Genomic DNA, 14,506 nt, shown 5'->3' with positions numbered 1-14,506 from the left:
CTCTAAATGAATGAGCATTTGCTGGAGAATTTCCAAAGATTCAAAATCTTTTGAAGAAATTTCTTCTCTTCTCAGTTAACCTGGTTAAATGTGGCAGATTGCATTTATTCAATAGATTTCTGTACCTCTTTGCCCCATTATTTCGCATCTTCTCTTTTTCTCACTGCAACCCGCACCCCAGACTATTTCAAGGAGGAAAACAGCAAGAAACCTGTGCAGTGGGACACCAGTGAATTTCCATGAATGGGAAAACTGGTAAAGTCCTAGTTCTTGGTTGTGTTCAAAATGTTATTGGAGTCTGAGTAGCAGATTATGGCAAAAATATCTGGCAGAATTGGATGATGTGCGACAAGACCCTTTTTAGCATTGAGATCAATTCATTCCATCTGTGATTATGCTAGGCAGTGGCAAGTTGTTAGTTTGGTATTAATGCCTTGTTAACAGCCCAAGTCACTCATTAATATTCAGCCTTCCATCTCGCCAAAGTCTCCAAAAAAGCACGACATAGAAAACTCAACAAGGAAACTGCAGTGAGCATCTGGCAGATTCAGGTCACTGCTTGATTTGAGTATGCTCTATGCTGGAAACCAGATATCAACATCTCAGGATATGCTCTGGGCACTGACCACATTCACTCCATGTCCATGACTTTAGTTTTGGCATCTGACATAACAGCCTCTCAGAACCCTCATGGCATTTCAAGATGCATTTAGAGGGTGCATCCACATTTCAGTGCTGCACCAACAACAGTGCAGTAACAAGGACGTTGTGCACAGGGACACCCAGCTCATAAATTGAACTTTTTTTCATAACACTCACACTCTGAACCTTCCTGAATGCTCACAAAATCCTCTTCGAATTACCTTGCCTTCCTTTTTGCATTTTTTATCCCCTCAACCAGAGATACCAGCCTTTTGTTATTTCAGTCTTTGGTCAAATCAAGGTGGATAGCCTTCACTCAGGGCTTCCTGGCACAATAAGTGTAGCATCCGATACAAGTCCAGGCCCTGCACAGGAATTCCAAGCAAGTCAGGGCCCTCTTCACATAAGGACTGGGTTTTGAGCTCGATGATCAGCCATGCTATTATGAATGGTAGAGCATGCTGGAGGAGTTGAATGACCTACTCCAGCTCCTATCGTCTACATTTCTTAGGGCTAAAGGGGACAAAACAGGAACAAGAGACTGGGTTGGATGATCAGCTGTGCTTCTAATGCCTGTATATTTCTATGAATAGAGGTGTGGGTGGTGAGTACAAAGCAGAGATAGTGAATGTGAGATATCAGAAAAGATAATGGAATTTATGGTGATCCTCCCAGGTGGATGAGATTGTTATAAACCAAGTGCCCACCTCCACCGCTGATCCTGGGAGAAGAGGACGTCTTGCATTGGCACCATCCCTACCTGCAGGACCCTAGAGGAGCTGATTCATTCCTGTCTGCAATGACTGGGACCTCTTGAAATAATCGAATATGACTAAAGCTGCCAGTTCTTCCCTTTTCATTGTATCTTTAAGGAGGGGGCGGGGAGAGGAGGGATATCACCTGACGCCTCAGCAGCTTGGTGGGGAGGGGAAGAGGGTGCTTCTTGTGGTGGTAATGTCCCTACCTCCGAGATAGAAAGCCTGGTTTTAAGTGTCGCCTGCTAAAGGGGTGTGTCATAACATATTTAGAACTACTTTATTAAAACAAAAATCCTCTGCTCAGCACCGGCGTGCTGCGTGACCGGTCGTGGGGGTGGGTTCTGGCCGCAATTAGGCGGCAACGCAGATGCAACTGAGCAGTGCAGACCTCCAAGTGGGACCGTCACTCTGCAGCCAGGGGAATGAGAGCCGCAACGTAGGGTACCATGAGCTGCAACTTCTGTATTAGATGACAACTTAAAACGTGTCTAAGAAAGCGACGCGTCTTTTCCAGAAGGAGTCACGGGTAGTTTTATTCAATGCGATTTTGCTGGAAACCTTGTTAACCTCCGAAGGAAACAACACTTGTGGTGAAACTCTTTGAAATGCTGCAATTTGTTTGATTACGGACCCCCCTTCCCACCATGGACTGTAGGGAGCTGTCAGTCACAGTGTACAACAAATATATCTTTAAGGACTGCATTTTGCAATGCTGGGGATTATTTTTCTAGGAGTTTCATGACCGGAATGTTGTTGCTTCAGGTTTTGTGCGGAAAAGTTCTCCGAGCGCAGTGTTTGTAGCTGGTTTTCCACATGGAAAGTTGAAGATTTGTTGCATTTCCTGCCAAATAATGCAGAAATTCAGCCAAATAATGCAGAAATGTTGCGCTGACATTTGTGCAACTGGCCTCTCGTGTGGAGTTTTCTGTCCTGGTCTTCGGTTGAAGGGACGTGGGGCAAGATCACCAAAAAATTTCTTTGTTTTTAAACAAAAAGCAACTTTATCTCTTATTTTCCTGTGGCCCCGAGTAAGTATTCGGGGGCGATGCCTTTTGTCAACGCAGTGGCTTGCTTAAAGTTCGAGGCGAATATTTTTGACAGGAGCAGGTGCCAGAATTGCTTCAAAGCTTTTCATCTCCATCGAAAAGACCACGGTCGCGATGACAACCAGGTGAAACAAGAACTAATTCTTAATAATTTATGGGTTTTTTTGTATATTATGTGAAAACACTAGGAGGGCTTTCAGAGAGGATTAAAGGCTGGGCATTTACCCAGCGAGGTCAACGAATTTTTAATTTGATAAAATATGAATGCGTTTAAAACGTTCACTAAACATATTTAAAATACTATTTCTCAAATGTTGGAGAACACGTACATAAAAGTTTATTGTAGGGTGCAGTTTTGCCACAAATTTCTAACAGTTGACTTATTAAGAATTATGTAAACGATAGTATAGAATCAGGCCCTTCGCCCACATGGGCACTGCTGGGATTTAAGCTCTATTAAAGCCTCCTCCACCCTCCAATTCCCCATTAAACTTCGTTAGTATAATCTCTTCTGTTTTGCTACCCTGTTAGTTTTCCTGGAATGCATCTGACAATCTCCTCAACTACTCATACACATTCTCACCGCCCTCTGGTTAAAAACTGTTTCGAGTGAATTCCCTAATCGATTTAATTGTGATTGTTTTATATTTGTGCCTCTTGGTTTTAGGCTCTCTGACAAGTGTAATATTTTTTTGTGTATGTTTTCCTATCAAGCCCCTTGATAATCTACAAATCTCTATTAGGTCAACCCTGATTCTTTTGTTTTAGAGAAAGAGCCCCAACCTGTATGGTTATTCCTGATGGGCATAACTTCTAAGTTCATCCTTGTAAATCCTTTGTGCACTTTCTCCAGTGTCTGCAACCCTTTTATAGTGTGAAGACTGGGACTGCACACAGTACTGTGAAGTGTGGTCTCCAACCAAATTTGTATATCTGTTCAACATAACCTTTCTGTTTTGTTCACGCATAATCCCATTTTACAGGGACAATGAATGAAGTTTAGCTTTTTTTTCCTGCATGTGTGAGATGCAAATAAACAAAGTACAAGAAAATACACTTTGGTAAATGTTTTGAAAGGAGAAGTTCAGACATCTTCATTTGAAACAAATGCATTTATAACTAGTGTGCATTGTAGAAGCGTGGAAAAAAAAGCAAAGGAGATTGTATGGTCCATTGTGTACAGCACCATTGGGAAAAGGGTGATCCAGCCTGATTCCATTTCAAAATCTTAGTTCATAGCCCTTTAGGGTTATGGCACCGCATGTGCATATTCCAAGTTTTTACAAAATGTGCTGGTTGATAGAAAGCATGTACCAGGTTTCTTTAATGAAGAAGAATCATTATTACACGTAAATAGATTCTTACCACAGGTAAGCAATTAAATTAATCAGCTAAACTTTACTGTTATGAAATGGCGATAGATAGTTGAAACAAAACAGCCTTTCTATCTCTGTATTCGTAACATGGTAAAATTTAAAGCCTTAAAAGACACTCAAAATTGACCAAAATGGCTTCTAAACGGATTTTTTGAATAACCAATCCCATACTCTCTGAAAAATCAATTCCTGACACCAGAGTAATCTAATTGGTCTACGCTTTAACATCAAAGACCTTTGTTTTCAGCTCTGTCTACACACAATACAGACAGACAAACGAATACAGATAAGGCACAATTAAAAGAAAATAACAAAACTGGTCATATTACGTAAGTGATTTGTTGTTCCGCAGGCAGAATTGATGGTTTCTTGGTTGGATTTCTGAAGATGTCCATCAAGGCATTAATATATATAACGTAGCTTTCTACTCTCTGAGCTTCTAAGAGCTGAGAAGGGAAGTTAGGCAGGAAGCTTTCAAATCTTTACGTTGCAACATGAACAACCAGATTCCTTTTTCATAAAAAAAAATGGAGGCTAAAACCCAATTTAAACACTGACCACTTTCTGACAGACTGATCATCTCCTCTGAGGCCTCAGTTACCATTCAACATTTGTCATCTGCTTGAACATAATGTCTTTTCTAGATTTGCTGGAACCATTTCCCAGCTCCTGATTTTGATCAGGAACCAACCTGAAATTGGTCTGGTCTCACAAATAAACAAAAGCTTGCTAGATCTCTTCTTTAGCAGCTACTCACAGTTCCCAGTTCACGGCTCCAAACCAAAGTTGATCAAAGAATGAAATAAAAATAACTAAATACCAGTGAGGGCTCTAACCCTACAAATAAAAGCTCTAAACCTCATAAACTCCCATGAAACCAGGTTATAGTCCAACAGGTTTATTTCAGATCACAAGTTTTCATCAGGTGAAGTGAAGAGAAGCGCACAAACACAGAATTCATAGTCTCCAGCACTCTCTTATTTTAAATTTTTTGGAATTATCTCTCTGCCTCAATTAATCAGAACATAGGTCATCCCTTCATTTGCTATTCAGCTGTTGACACTTTACTCACACCACCTGACACTTCTGATTACCTGCAGAGACTTGTTAAGCCTTTCAACACGCTCCTCTCACCATTTCTGCGATCTTTTGATCTCTTTCCCTATAAATTGTGTGCCTCTGTACTTCACTTCACCTGATGAAGGAGCAGTGCCGTGAGAATTCATGATTTCAATAAAATCCATTGGACCATAACCTGGTATTGTGTGACTTCTGACCTTGTTCACCCTAGTCCAACATATCTACATCTTAAACTCCCCTTTGTCCATAACCAACAGATGTAAACTAAGGGAGAAAAAACATGGGCGGAGGGAAACCCCAAAAGTCTTTGTTGAGAAGATCTTTTCGTTTGATTCTCACTGATTCATAGATTTCTCCTCAACCTTTTTTTTTGAATGCTTCCACTGGTTTGCATAGAGTGGCATTTAACTTAATGAAGGTCTTTGACTTATCCAGTGCAAAGTCACAACCTGTGCACCTGCTGAAAGAAGGTTAAGCTGGTTTTCTCAGGTTTTAAGTAGCTTACTTGAGAGAAGAGAGAGAGAGTTTCCTGGCTACTGCAAACCTGTTTTCTTTTCTAGTCTGACGTAGCATCCTTCTGTCTGGTTCACAGCCCAAGCTGTTTAGCCACCTGACAACCAGTCCCCTAGTTGTTGGCAGTCAGAGCATTTTGGTCATTGATAACTGGTCCCTTGTCCACAAAATAATCAACTTCACTTGAAAACAACCCCTAGGCTCCAAATTATATGCATGTTGCTGGTTCACAAAAGGTATCACTTAGCTAGCTTTCAAAACATTCAGACATCCTTATAAATCCCTGTTTTTAAAACAGTTCTTTCTCACTTCAGTCCATAGTTTTAGAAAGTGCAAGAATTGAAAGACAAAGTCTGTACAATATTCTTAGACCCACAGATCTCACTTTCAAACTGGATGTAAAATTTGATCCTATTACAATTGTTACCCAGAGGTGCTTTTACTCTGAGTTGTTAATTCTGTCAGATTACACAACACGAAGTTTAGTATTATATAATACTGTCAATATCCATAGCTCCAGGCCACAACGTGCATGTTGCCACAGTGTCTCCGACTCCTCAGGAAGCCAGTTGGCTGTTGCAAATCAGTCTGGTGTCAGCAGCAGGGAGTTTGACACTATTCTAGGAAGGCTGGTTCAGTACTTGCCTCCTTGCCCGACCAGTGCGGCTACTCTGTAGTTTGGACCTGCCTTTGGGCAAAGGACTCAAGAGGAAGATAGAGCAAAGCTGATTATGGTGGTGGAATGAGTCCAGAACAAGGAGGCACAAGTTTTACATCAGACCCTGGCTGTTTTGGATGTTGTCAGCAAGCACTTTTCACTCTGAAAATCCACTGAAGGTGGGGATAGAGGTGCTAATAAAAACCATCATCTGGGGGAGCCGGGGCAGGGGGATGGTATGGTGGCATAGTGGTTAACACTGCTGCTTCACATCACCAGGGATCTGGGTTTAATTCTGCCTGCGTGGAGTCTGCAAGTTCTCCCTGTTTCTGCGTGGGTTTCCTCTGTGTGCTCCAGTTTCTTCCCAGTGTCCAAAGATCTGCAGATAAAGTGGATTGGCCATAAGAGACCAAAGTGCAGGTGCTGGAGATCAAAGTCGAAAAGTGTGGCACTGGAAAAGCACAGCCGGTCAGGCAGCATCCGAGGAGCAGGCGAGTCGACATTTCGAGTGTAAGTTCTTCATCAGGAAAGTGCTATAGTACAAGTGGGGTAATGTGGATAGAGTTGAAAGGTGAGGTTGATTGGGATGCTATTCAGAGGGTTGATGCAGACTTAATGGGCCGAAAGACCGCTTTCTACACTGTAGGGATTCTGTAATTCTATGACAATAGAACATCTGCCTTTCATCTCACAAGAACCAAGGAATCACACAGCATAAAATAAGGCCCTTCAGTCTGTTGTTTCCATGCTGGCTGTCTGTAAAGTATATCAGTTAATCCCACTCCCATGCCCATTCCCTGCAGTCTGTTGTTTCCATGCTGGCTGTCTGTAAAGTATATCAGTTAATCCCACTCCCATGCCCATTCCCTGCAGTGTTGCAGATTGTTACTGTTCTGGCTCTTATTCAATGTCCCTCTCAAAGCTCCAATGTGTATCTGCTCTCATGCATTCTGGATTCTAACCAATTGCTGCATAAAAAGGCTTTTCCTTGTGTCACTCTGATTTTGCCAACCATTTTAAATTAATAGAAACATAGAAAATGGGAGGAAGAGTAGGTCAGTCGGTCTTCTAACTCTGCTGTTCCATTTAGTATGATCATGGCTGATCCTCCAACTCAATAACTTGTTCTCACTTTTCCCCTATATCCTTTGATCCCTTTAGGCCCAAGTGCTATATCTAACTCCTTGAAATCATACAATGTTTTGGCCTCAGCTGCTTTCAATGGTAGTGAATTCTACAGGGTGATCACTATCTGGGTGAAAGCAAATTCTCTTCTCAGTCCTAAATGGTTTACCCCATATCTTTAGACTGTGACCCCTGGTTTTGGACTCCCCAATAAGGAACATCCTTCTTGTTCTAGTCTTGTTCGCACACCCTTTCCTAGTCTTGTTAGCACTTTATAGATTTCTGTGAGAACCTCCTCATTCTTGTGAACTCAAACCGATTCAATCTCTCTTCATATGTGAGTGCTGCCATCCAGGATTGAGCCTGGTAAACCTTCAAAAACTGCATATCATATTCCAGCTGTGGTTTTATCAAGACCTTGTATAATTGCAGCAAGACATTCCTGCTCCTGAACTCAAATCTCTCGCGATGAAGACTAAGATACCATTTGTCTTCTTGAATGTCTACAGCATTTGCATGCTTCAGTAACTGTTGAATGAGGACACCCAGGTCTCCTTGCACATACCCCTCTCTTATATAGTGATTCAGATTATAATCCTCCTTCCTGTTTTGCTCCCAAAGTAGATAACTTTACATTTATTCACATTACAGGGATACTGATTCAGCTATGCATTTGACCATTTACTGAGCTTGTCCAAATCGCACTGAAGCAAAAACCGAAACTGCTGGAAATGCTCAGCAGGTCTGGTAGCATCAACAGAGAGAAATCAGAGCTCACATTTCAGGTTGAGTGACCCTCAGAACTGTAGCATCTCTGCATCCTGCTCACAGCTCCCACTCAGCTTTATGTCATCTTCAAATATAGAGATATAACATTTAGTTCCCTCATCTGAATCATTAGTATATACTGTGAATACCTGGGATCTTAGTATTGATCCCTGTGGCACTGCACTAGTCACTGCATGCCATTTGGAGAAGGAGAATGTGGAGATGAATCCCATTGTTTTGTGCATGCTGAAAGGACCGCTGTACCATTTGAGCTAATTCCAACACACAAATTAAACTGGTATCTTCTAGTTCTTAACCCTTCCACCAGTTGAACCAGAATCTTGCAATCTGAGTCCATCATGATTTTGAACATTTCTATTAAAACTTCTCCACTTGCTGGATGAGTGTGACTTTAACAATGCTTGAATCTTGAAATCATCTCAGAAAAAGCAGCCCACTTGATTGGCATCAAACCATTACCTTAAACATTGACAGTCTGCCCCACTCGTGCTCAGTGGTACCATTATGCATATCTACAAGATATTCACAGAATAGTTACTAGATTTGACCAATCTTGTCTATAGCAGTTCTCCAAAGAAGCATCTTCTATGTAGGCTTGCACAATTTTCCTTTACAGATGATAATCCAATTCCCTCTTGAATTCCTCAATTGAACTTGCCTCCACCACACTCACAAGCACAGCATTCCAAATCCTAACTGTTTGGTGCACGAAAATAATGTCCATTGTTTCTTTTAACAATTGTCTTAGCATCTGTGTCCTCTTCTTTTTCCTTCTCTCAGTGAGAAAAATTTTCCTTGTGTGCCCTGTCCTGACCCCTCATGAATTTGAATATCTCGATCAAAACTCTTTTCCAAGGACCTCAGCTCCAACTTCTCCAAACTATCTATGCAACTGAAGCTCCTCATCCTTGAAATAATTCTTGTGAATCTTTTCTACAATATCTGACAAAGCATCTTTTGAACCTGAGACCTCCACCACCTACACAAAGAAAAGTGTCTGGGAGCACTACCTCCTGCAAGTCATGTAGTATCCATGACTTTGAAGTGTATTATCATTCCTTCACTATAAAGTATTGGAAATTCTCTCCTTACCTGTATACCGACCCCAAACCGTGGTTGAAGAAGTTGGTGATTGGCATTTATTGCTCATCCCTATTTGCCACATCAGGTAAAAACAATGACTGCAGATGCTGGAAACCAGAGTCTAGATTAGAGTTGTCACCCCAGTTCCAAACTTCCAGTTCAGCACAGTCCCATGACTTGTCCTACCTGCCTATCTTCTTTTCCACCTATCCGCTCCCCCCTCCCCTCGACCTATCACCTTCATCCCCTCCCCCACTCAACTATTGTACTCTATGCTACTTTCTCCCCACCCCCACCCTCCTCTCATTTATCTCTCCACACTTCAGGCAATCTGCCTGTATTCGTGATGAAGGGCTATTGCCTGAAACGTCTATTTTACTGCTCCTCGGATGCTGTCTGAACTGCTGTGCTTTTCCAGCACCACTGTAATCTAGATTCCAATAAACGCCAATCACTTACATCCTATTAATGAATGAAGCAAAAGATAGTGTAGCCAAGGCAATGAGTTTGAAAGGGATCTGCAGCAAGGGCAGTAGGCCCAAAGATGTAACGGTAGCCTTGACAATGGGTATGAATAGATAAATCAATCTCACCATTGAAGATTTGATTCATCCTTTTTAGAAAATGATATAAATCTTATGCAGTACTGTTTGGTGTAGTTTTGAACATTATAAAATGATGTTTGGTTTAGATTGGCCATTATTTTCTGGATGCGCCAAATTGTCAAACCTAACTATATTGAACACCTAATGTAACTGTCAGGCTCTGAAGAGTTCATTGTAACTTGTAACCTATCCGTTTTCTCCACGACATTTTCCTTTATGTATCGAGGTCATAGGGAGTTAGTTTAAAAAGCCTTCCAAGCATAGTACAAGCCAGTGACAAATACATGATTGTAACTGATGAAGCATGCATCAGTGTTTGCATCAAGCTCACCCCTACTCATCAGGCAAGTCCCTGTGAAAATCTCTGAGTGAGCTGGCATACTATATTGCAAATGTGCCAACTCAGAGCTTTAATGTTGTTATGTAAATGGAATAAAATATTAATTACTTTTGCTAAGTAGGAACTTGGGTAGGAGATTGAAATCTTGAAAAGCACATTGTACACTAATGGAATCCATGTTTGGACACAAACTACATAAGATCTGATTAACTGGAAACTTATTGACCTAAATCTTGCTGGAACAATAATGGGTTTGCATGTTTCTAGTATTGTGCAAAGTTCCCACAAAACCAAGGGTTAAAAAAAGATATACTGAGTTATGAATCTCTCAAACCTTTTGATCGATTGCTTCTGTTACGTTGCTGTATTTTACATGTTAATTCCCATCTAAATTGCTAGAGAAAACAATAGTTTGTAATAAATGTAGCCAATACCTTTCTAACAATGTGACTATTGTTAATACGGGGCTAATCAAGCTCTCTGTGCCCAGAAAGAAACTGTGGAATCTCATTCCTGCATGAAGGAAATGCTTAGTGATTTAAAACATAATAAATTTGAATCTTTTTCTTACATCTCCTTTCTGTCTCTTTATTTTCTTTCTTGCTGTCTTTTTCTTTCCCACTCTGGGTTTCTTACTGTACTTGGTTTGACTCTAATTTTAACCCTGTTTCCATTCCTCTTGATCCTTACTTAATCGAATAGTGGTCTCATTGGTTAAGCAAGCAGTTCTGAAGAAGGGTCATATTAGACTGGCGACGTGAGCTCAGTTCAGGCCTACTGAGCTTCTACAGCACTGTCTGTTTTTATTTCAGGTCACCCATGTCTAGGATGTCTCAAGTCAGTGAAATATGCTCTGATGTCCCATTGCCTTTGCAATCCCCTTTATCAACTCGGTCATCAACCAAATTACAGGGTAAAAGATTTCTCAGACTAATACCCATTTTTGAGATTGCTAAATTGATGGTGTATGTCTGTCATGGGAGAATGAAGAGATGCATCCAAGGCAAATGCCAACTGTAAGAACTTTCTAAGCATCGACTCTGAACCTGGTCACCCTGAGGCCTTCTTTGTATGATGCCTCCTTATATTGTAGACGTAAGCACTCTGAAATAAAAACAGAAAGTGTTGGAGAAACTCAGCAGGTGCAGTAGCATCTGTGGAGAGAGAAACAGAAATCCAATATAACTTTTCTTCAGAACTGAAGAGAGAAATGGGCAAGGATTTAGACTGTAAACATAAGTAGGGAGGAGCATGTGTTAGAAGGGAAGGTGGGGAAGGGTGAGAGGGTAAAGGAGATTGGATACAGAGTCTTGGACAGCAATCATGGGCCCAAGCACTGCTCCTGGCTCAGGCACCCCAGATTGCCCTGAGCACAGCGGGTCCAGTCCCGATCTGAACATAGTGGTCTCCCCACAACCCCAGCCCATGGTTATTGGACCCTGTTGTGCCTCCCTATTAGAGATCACTTGTGTCACACAAGGAAAGGCAAAGGTGGTGGTCATGGTCTCTACAGAAGAGAGAGCTCCAGAGTAGATGTTATTGAGAGGTAGAAATAGCAGAATTTGATGAAAGCAAAACTGAGAAAACCAGACATGGACAGAAGGGGCAATGCAAAGGAAACCAAATGGAGGACAGAGTTTGTCATCAGAAGTTGTTTAGCTCAATGTTGAGTTTTGTATGCTGCAAAAGAGATTAAACAGAATATGAAGTATTGTTCCTGCAGCTTGCCTGGGGCTTCACTGGAATATTGCAGGACAAAAATATGAGCAAGAGAACAAGAGAGTGAAATTGTAATCGACTGGTAGGTCAGGGTCATGCTTGCAAACTGAGTGGAGATATACAGCAAAACAAGATCTCAAATTGATGATGAGCTTACTACAGAGCATGTGACAGGAATGCTACTATCCACTTGGCTTGACATATTTTTCGTCTGTGGGATGTGAGCACTGCTGGGAAGGCCAGAACCTATTGTCCACCGTAACCGCCCTTAAGAACCACTGCAGTCTGTGACCCAGTCAGTGGAGTTGATGCTGACTCAAGAGGTTAATCAAGCTTGGGATCCCTGCATGTGGGCGGACTTGCATCTTTTTCACTCTGTCTTGCCAGTTGATGCCCAATCCAGCTGGGGTTGCAGAGCTGGAGGCTTTTCACCTGGTTTTCATAAAGAACAAAGAACAGTATGGCACAGGAACAGGCCCTTTCCCTACTAAAAACCTTTTGCTTCTACACTACCCGTTCCCTGTCTATTCATGTATCTATCAAGATGTCTTCTTAAATGTTGCTATGATTTGAAGGTGCCGGTGTTGGACTTGGGTATGCAAAGTTAAAAATGACACAACACCAGGTTATGGTCCAAACAGGTTTATTTGGAAACACTAGCTTTCAGAGCGCTGCTCCTTCATCAGGTGGTTGTGGAGTGTAAGATCGTAAGAGACAGAATTTATCGCAAAAGTTTACAGTGTGATGCAACTGAAATGATGTATTGAAAAAGACCTGGATTGTTTATTAAATCTCTCATCTTTTAGAACTGAAATCAACATGGTCATTCTAAAAGATGAGAGAATTAACAAACAATCTAGGTCTTTTTCAATACATCATTTCAGTTGCATCACAATGTAAACCTTTGCGATAAATTCTGTGTCTTACGATCTTATACTCCACAACCACCTGATGAAGGAGCAGCGCTCCAAAAGCTAGTAGTTCCAACTAAACCTGTTGGATTATAACCTGGTGTTGTGATTTTTTAAGTGAATTTTGCTACTGTACCTTCTTCTACATGGTCTACATTAGTTGAGCATGCCTCACTGCTGTAACTGAGGATATTGAAAGCACAGCCAGATACATAGGGAGCTTCATACTTTCAGATGGTTCACTGTTGGTTCACAATTGACTTCTCAATTTTGACATGACATTTACTGCCTTAACAATCCTGGTGAAGAGCTTGGCATCAAGGCACAGGTTGCTAGTGATTGTTGATCCAAAGAATGTGAAGCTACTGTGAAGATTACTAACTTAGCTTTATATATTCAAACCTTCCAGAACTGGGTTTGAATCTCCTACAGTATTTTTTGTATATACTCTTTACAGCCAGTAGTGGAAGAATCTTTCTTCCCCTCAACCAGGCTTCATTTGATCTCAAAACCCAGTGAAATGTTCAGCTCTCAAATTAAAATAGTTTTATATTTGGAAGACAACAAAAGAAAAAAAACTTTCACAACTACAGGACATACCAAAGTATGTTACAGTATTTTTAAAGCATAATCACTGTTGAACTGTGGGAAACATGGCAGTCTGTTTTTGCACAGCAAGATTCTACATACAGCATTACAATAATGCACTGGAGCATCCTGGTTAATAGGCTCCAGTGTCAAGACTGTGAACCATCTGCAAGATGCACTGTGGGAACTCACTAAGGCTTCTTCAGTAGTGCCTTCTAAGCCCATGTCCTTTTCCATCTACAGGGACAAAGGCAACAGATCTTGAACACACCACCACCTGCAAATTTCCATCCAAGCCACGCATCATCCTGACTTGGAACTACAAGTGGGTGGCACGGTGGCACAGTGGTTACCACTGCTGTCTCGCAGCACCGGAGACCCGGGTTCAATTCCCGCCTCAGACGACTGACTGTGTGGAGTTTGCACGTTCTCCCCGTGTCTGCGTGGGTTTCCTCCGGGTGCTCCGGTTTCCTCCCACAGTACAAAGATGTGCAGGTCAGGTGAATTGGCCATGCTAAATTACCCGCAGTGTTAGGTAAGGGGTAAATGTAGGGGGTATGGGTGGGTTGCGCTTCGGCGGGTCGGTGTGGACTTGTTGGGCCGAAGGGCCTGTTTCCACATTGTAATGTAATGTAATCTAATCTACATCATTGTTCCTTCCTTGTCCCCTATAACATTGTGCTGGCCGCCTGGATTATTAATCCAGCGTCATTGACATCATCTCTGAACTTACTATATTTTTTGAAAATTGCTGTTACATGACTCCATAAAACTTTGAGTTGTGTTCTGCCTGTTTCTGCCATTGTGTGAATCTGGCAAGATTGTTAGTTGCTGCAGTCAGTTCTCCAACAGTCATATTCTACTTAGTGGCCTTGCATCTTTGCCTCCTGTCTTCAGCAGTTGTTCCACTGAACTGCTCAATGTTTATTTGTCATGTGAGATTCCCGAGTTGAAGTTAAGACCCACCTATGTGAGATTATCTGCCTTGATGCCTGAGCAGTTTGTCTTCAGTGACGGTTCATCCTCAGTAGAGGTAAACCTCTTTGAGGAATCCTTGCTATGACAGGACAAGGCTTTGTTTCTTTGTACAAAGGTCGTAGAGGAGGAGAAGAGACGATTCACATTCAGACAATGAGACTATGTACAAAGATCATATTTCATAAAGTGATGAAGTCAATCTAAGATGACTTTGTAGATACTATAGGGCTGAGAGATGAATGGTGCTGAAAATGTGTTGCTGGAAAAGCGCAGCAGGTCAGGCAGCATCCAAGGG

The 14,506-nt window shown here is 41.7% G+C and overlaps 1 protein-coding gene across 9 annotated transcripts in view; it reads left to right on the top strand.

Moving 5' to 3' along the window:
* The first annotated feature begins 1,596 nt into the window (after positions 1-1,596).
* Positions 1,597-14,506, top strand: part of LOC122542310 (uncharacterized) — a 370,387-nt gene continuing 357,477 nt past the window's right edge. For 3 of the 9 annotated variants that reach the window (XM_087978363.1, XM_087978364.1, XM_043679925.2), the window contains exon 1: positions 1,600-2,571. In XM_087978363.1, coding sequence (XP_087834489.1) covers positions 2,446-2,571 — 126 coding nt within the window. In that variant the 5' untranslated portion in view covers positions 1,600-2,445. Of the gene's footprint in view, positions 2,572-14,506 lie in introns of all 9 variants that reach the window. The other 6 variants (XM_087978366.1, XM_087978365.1, XM_087978361.1 and 3 more) reach the window with 3 other exon arrangements.

This window comes from Chiloscyllium plagiosum, unplaced genomic scaffold (assembly GCF_037043375.1).
Source record: "Chiloscyllium plagiosum isolate Xiang-an unplaced genomic scaffold, Cpla_swu_hap1 HiC_scaffold_33, whole genome shotgun sequence".
In the NCBI taxonomy this organism is placed as follows: Eukaryota; Metazoa; Chordata; class Chondrichthyes; order Orectolobiformes; family Hemiscylliidae; genus Chiloscyllium; species Chiloscyllium plagiosum.
The sequence above is the reverse complement of the archived record's forward strand: the minus strand, read 5'-3'. Positions and strand labels throughout refer to the sequence as shown.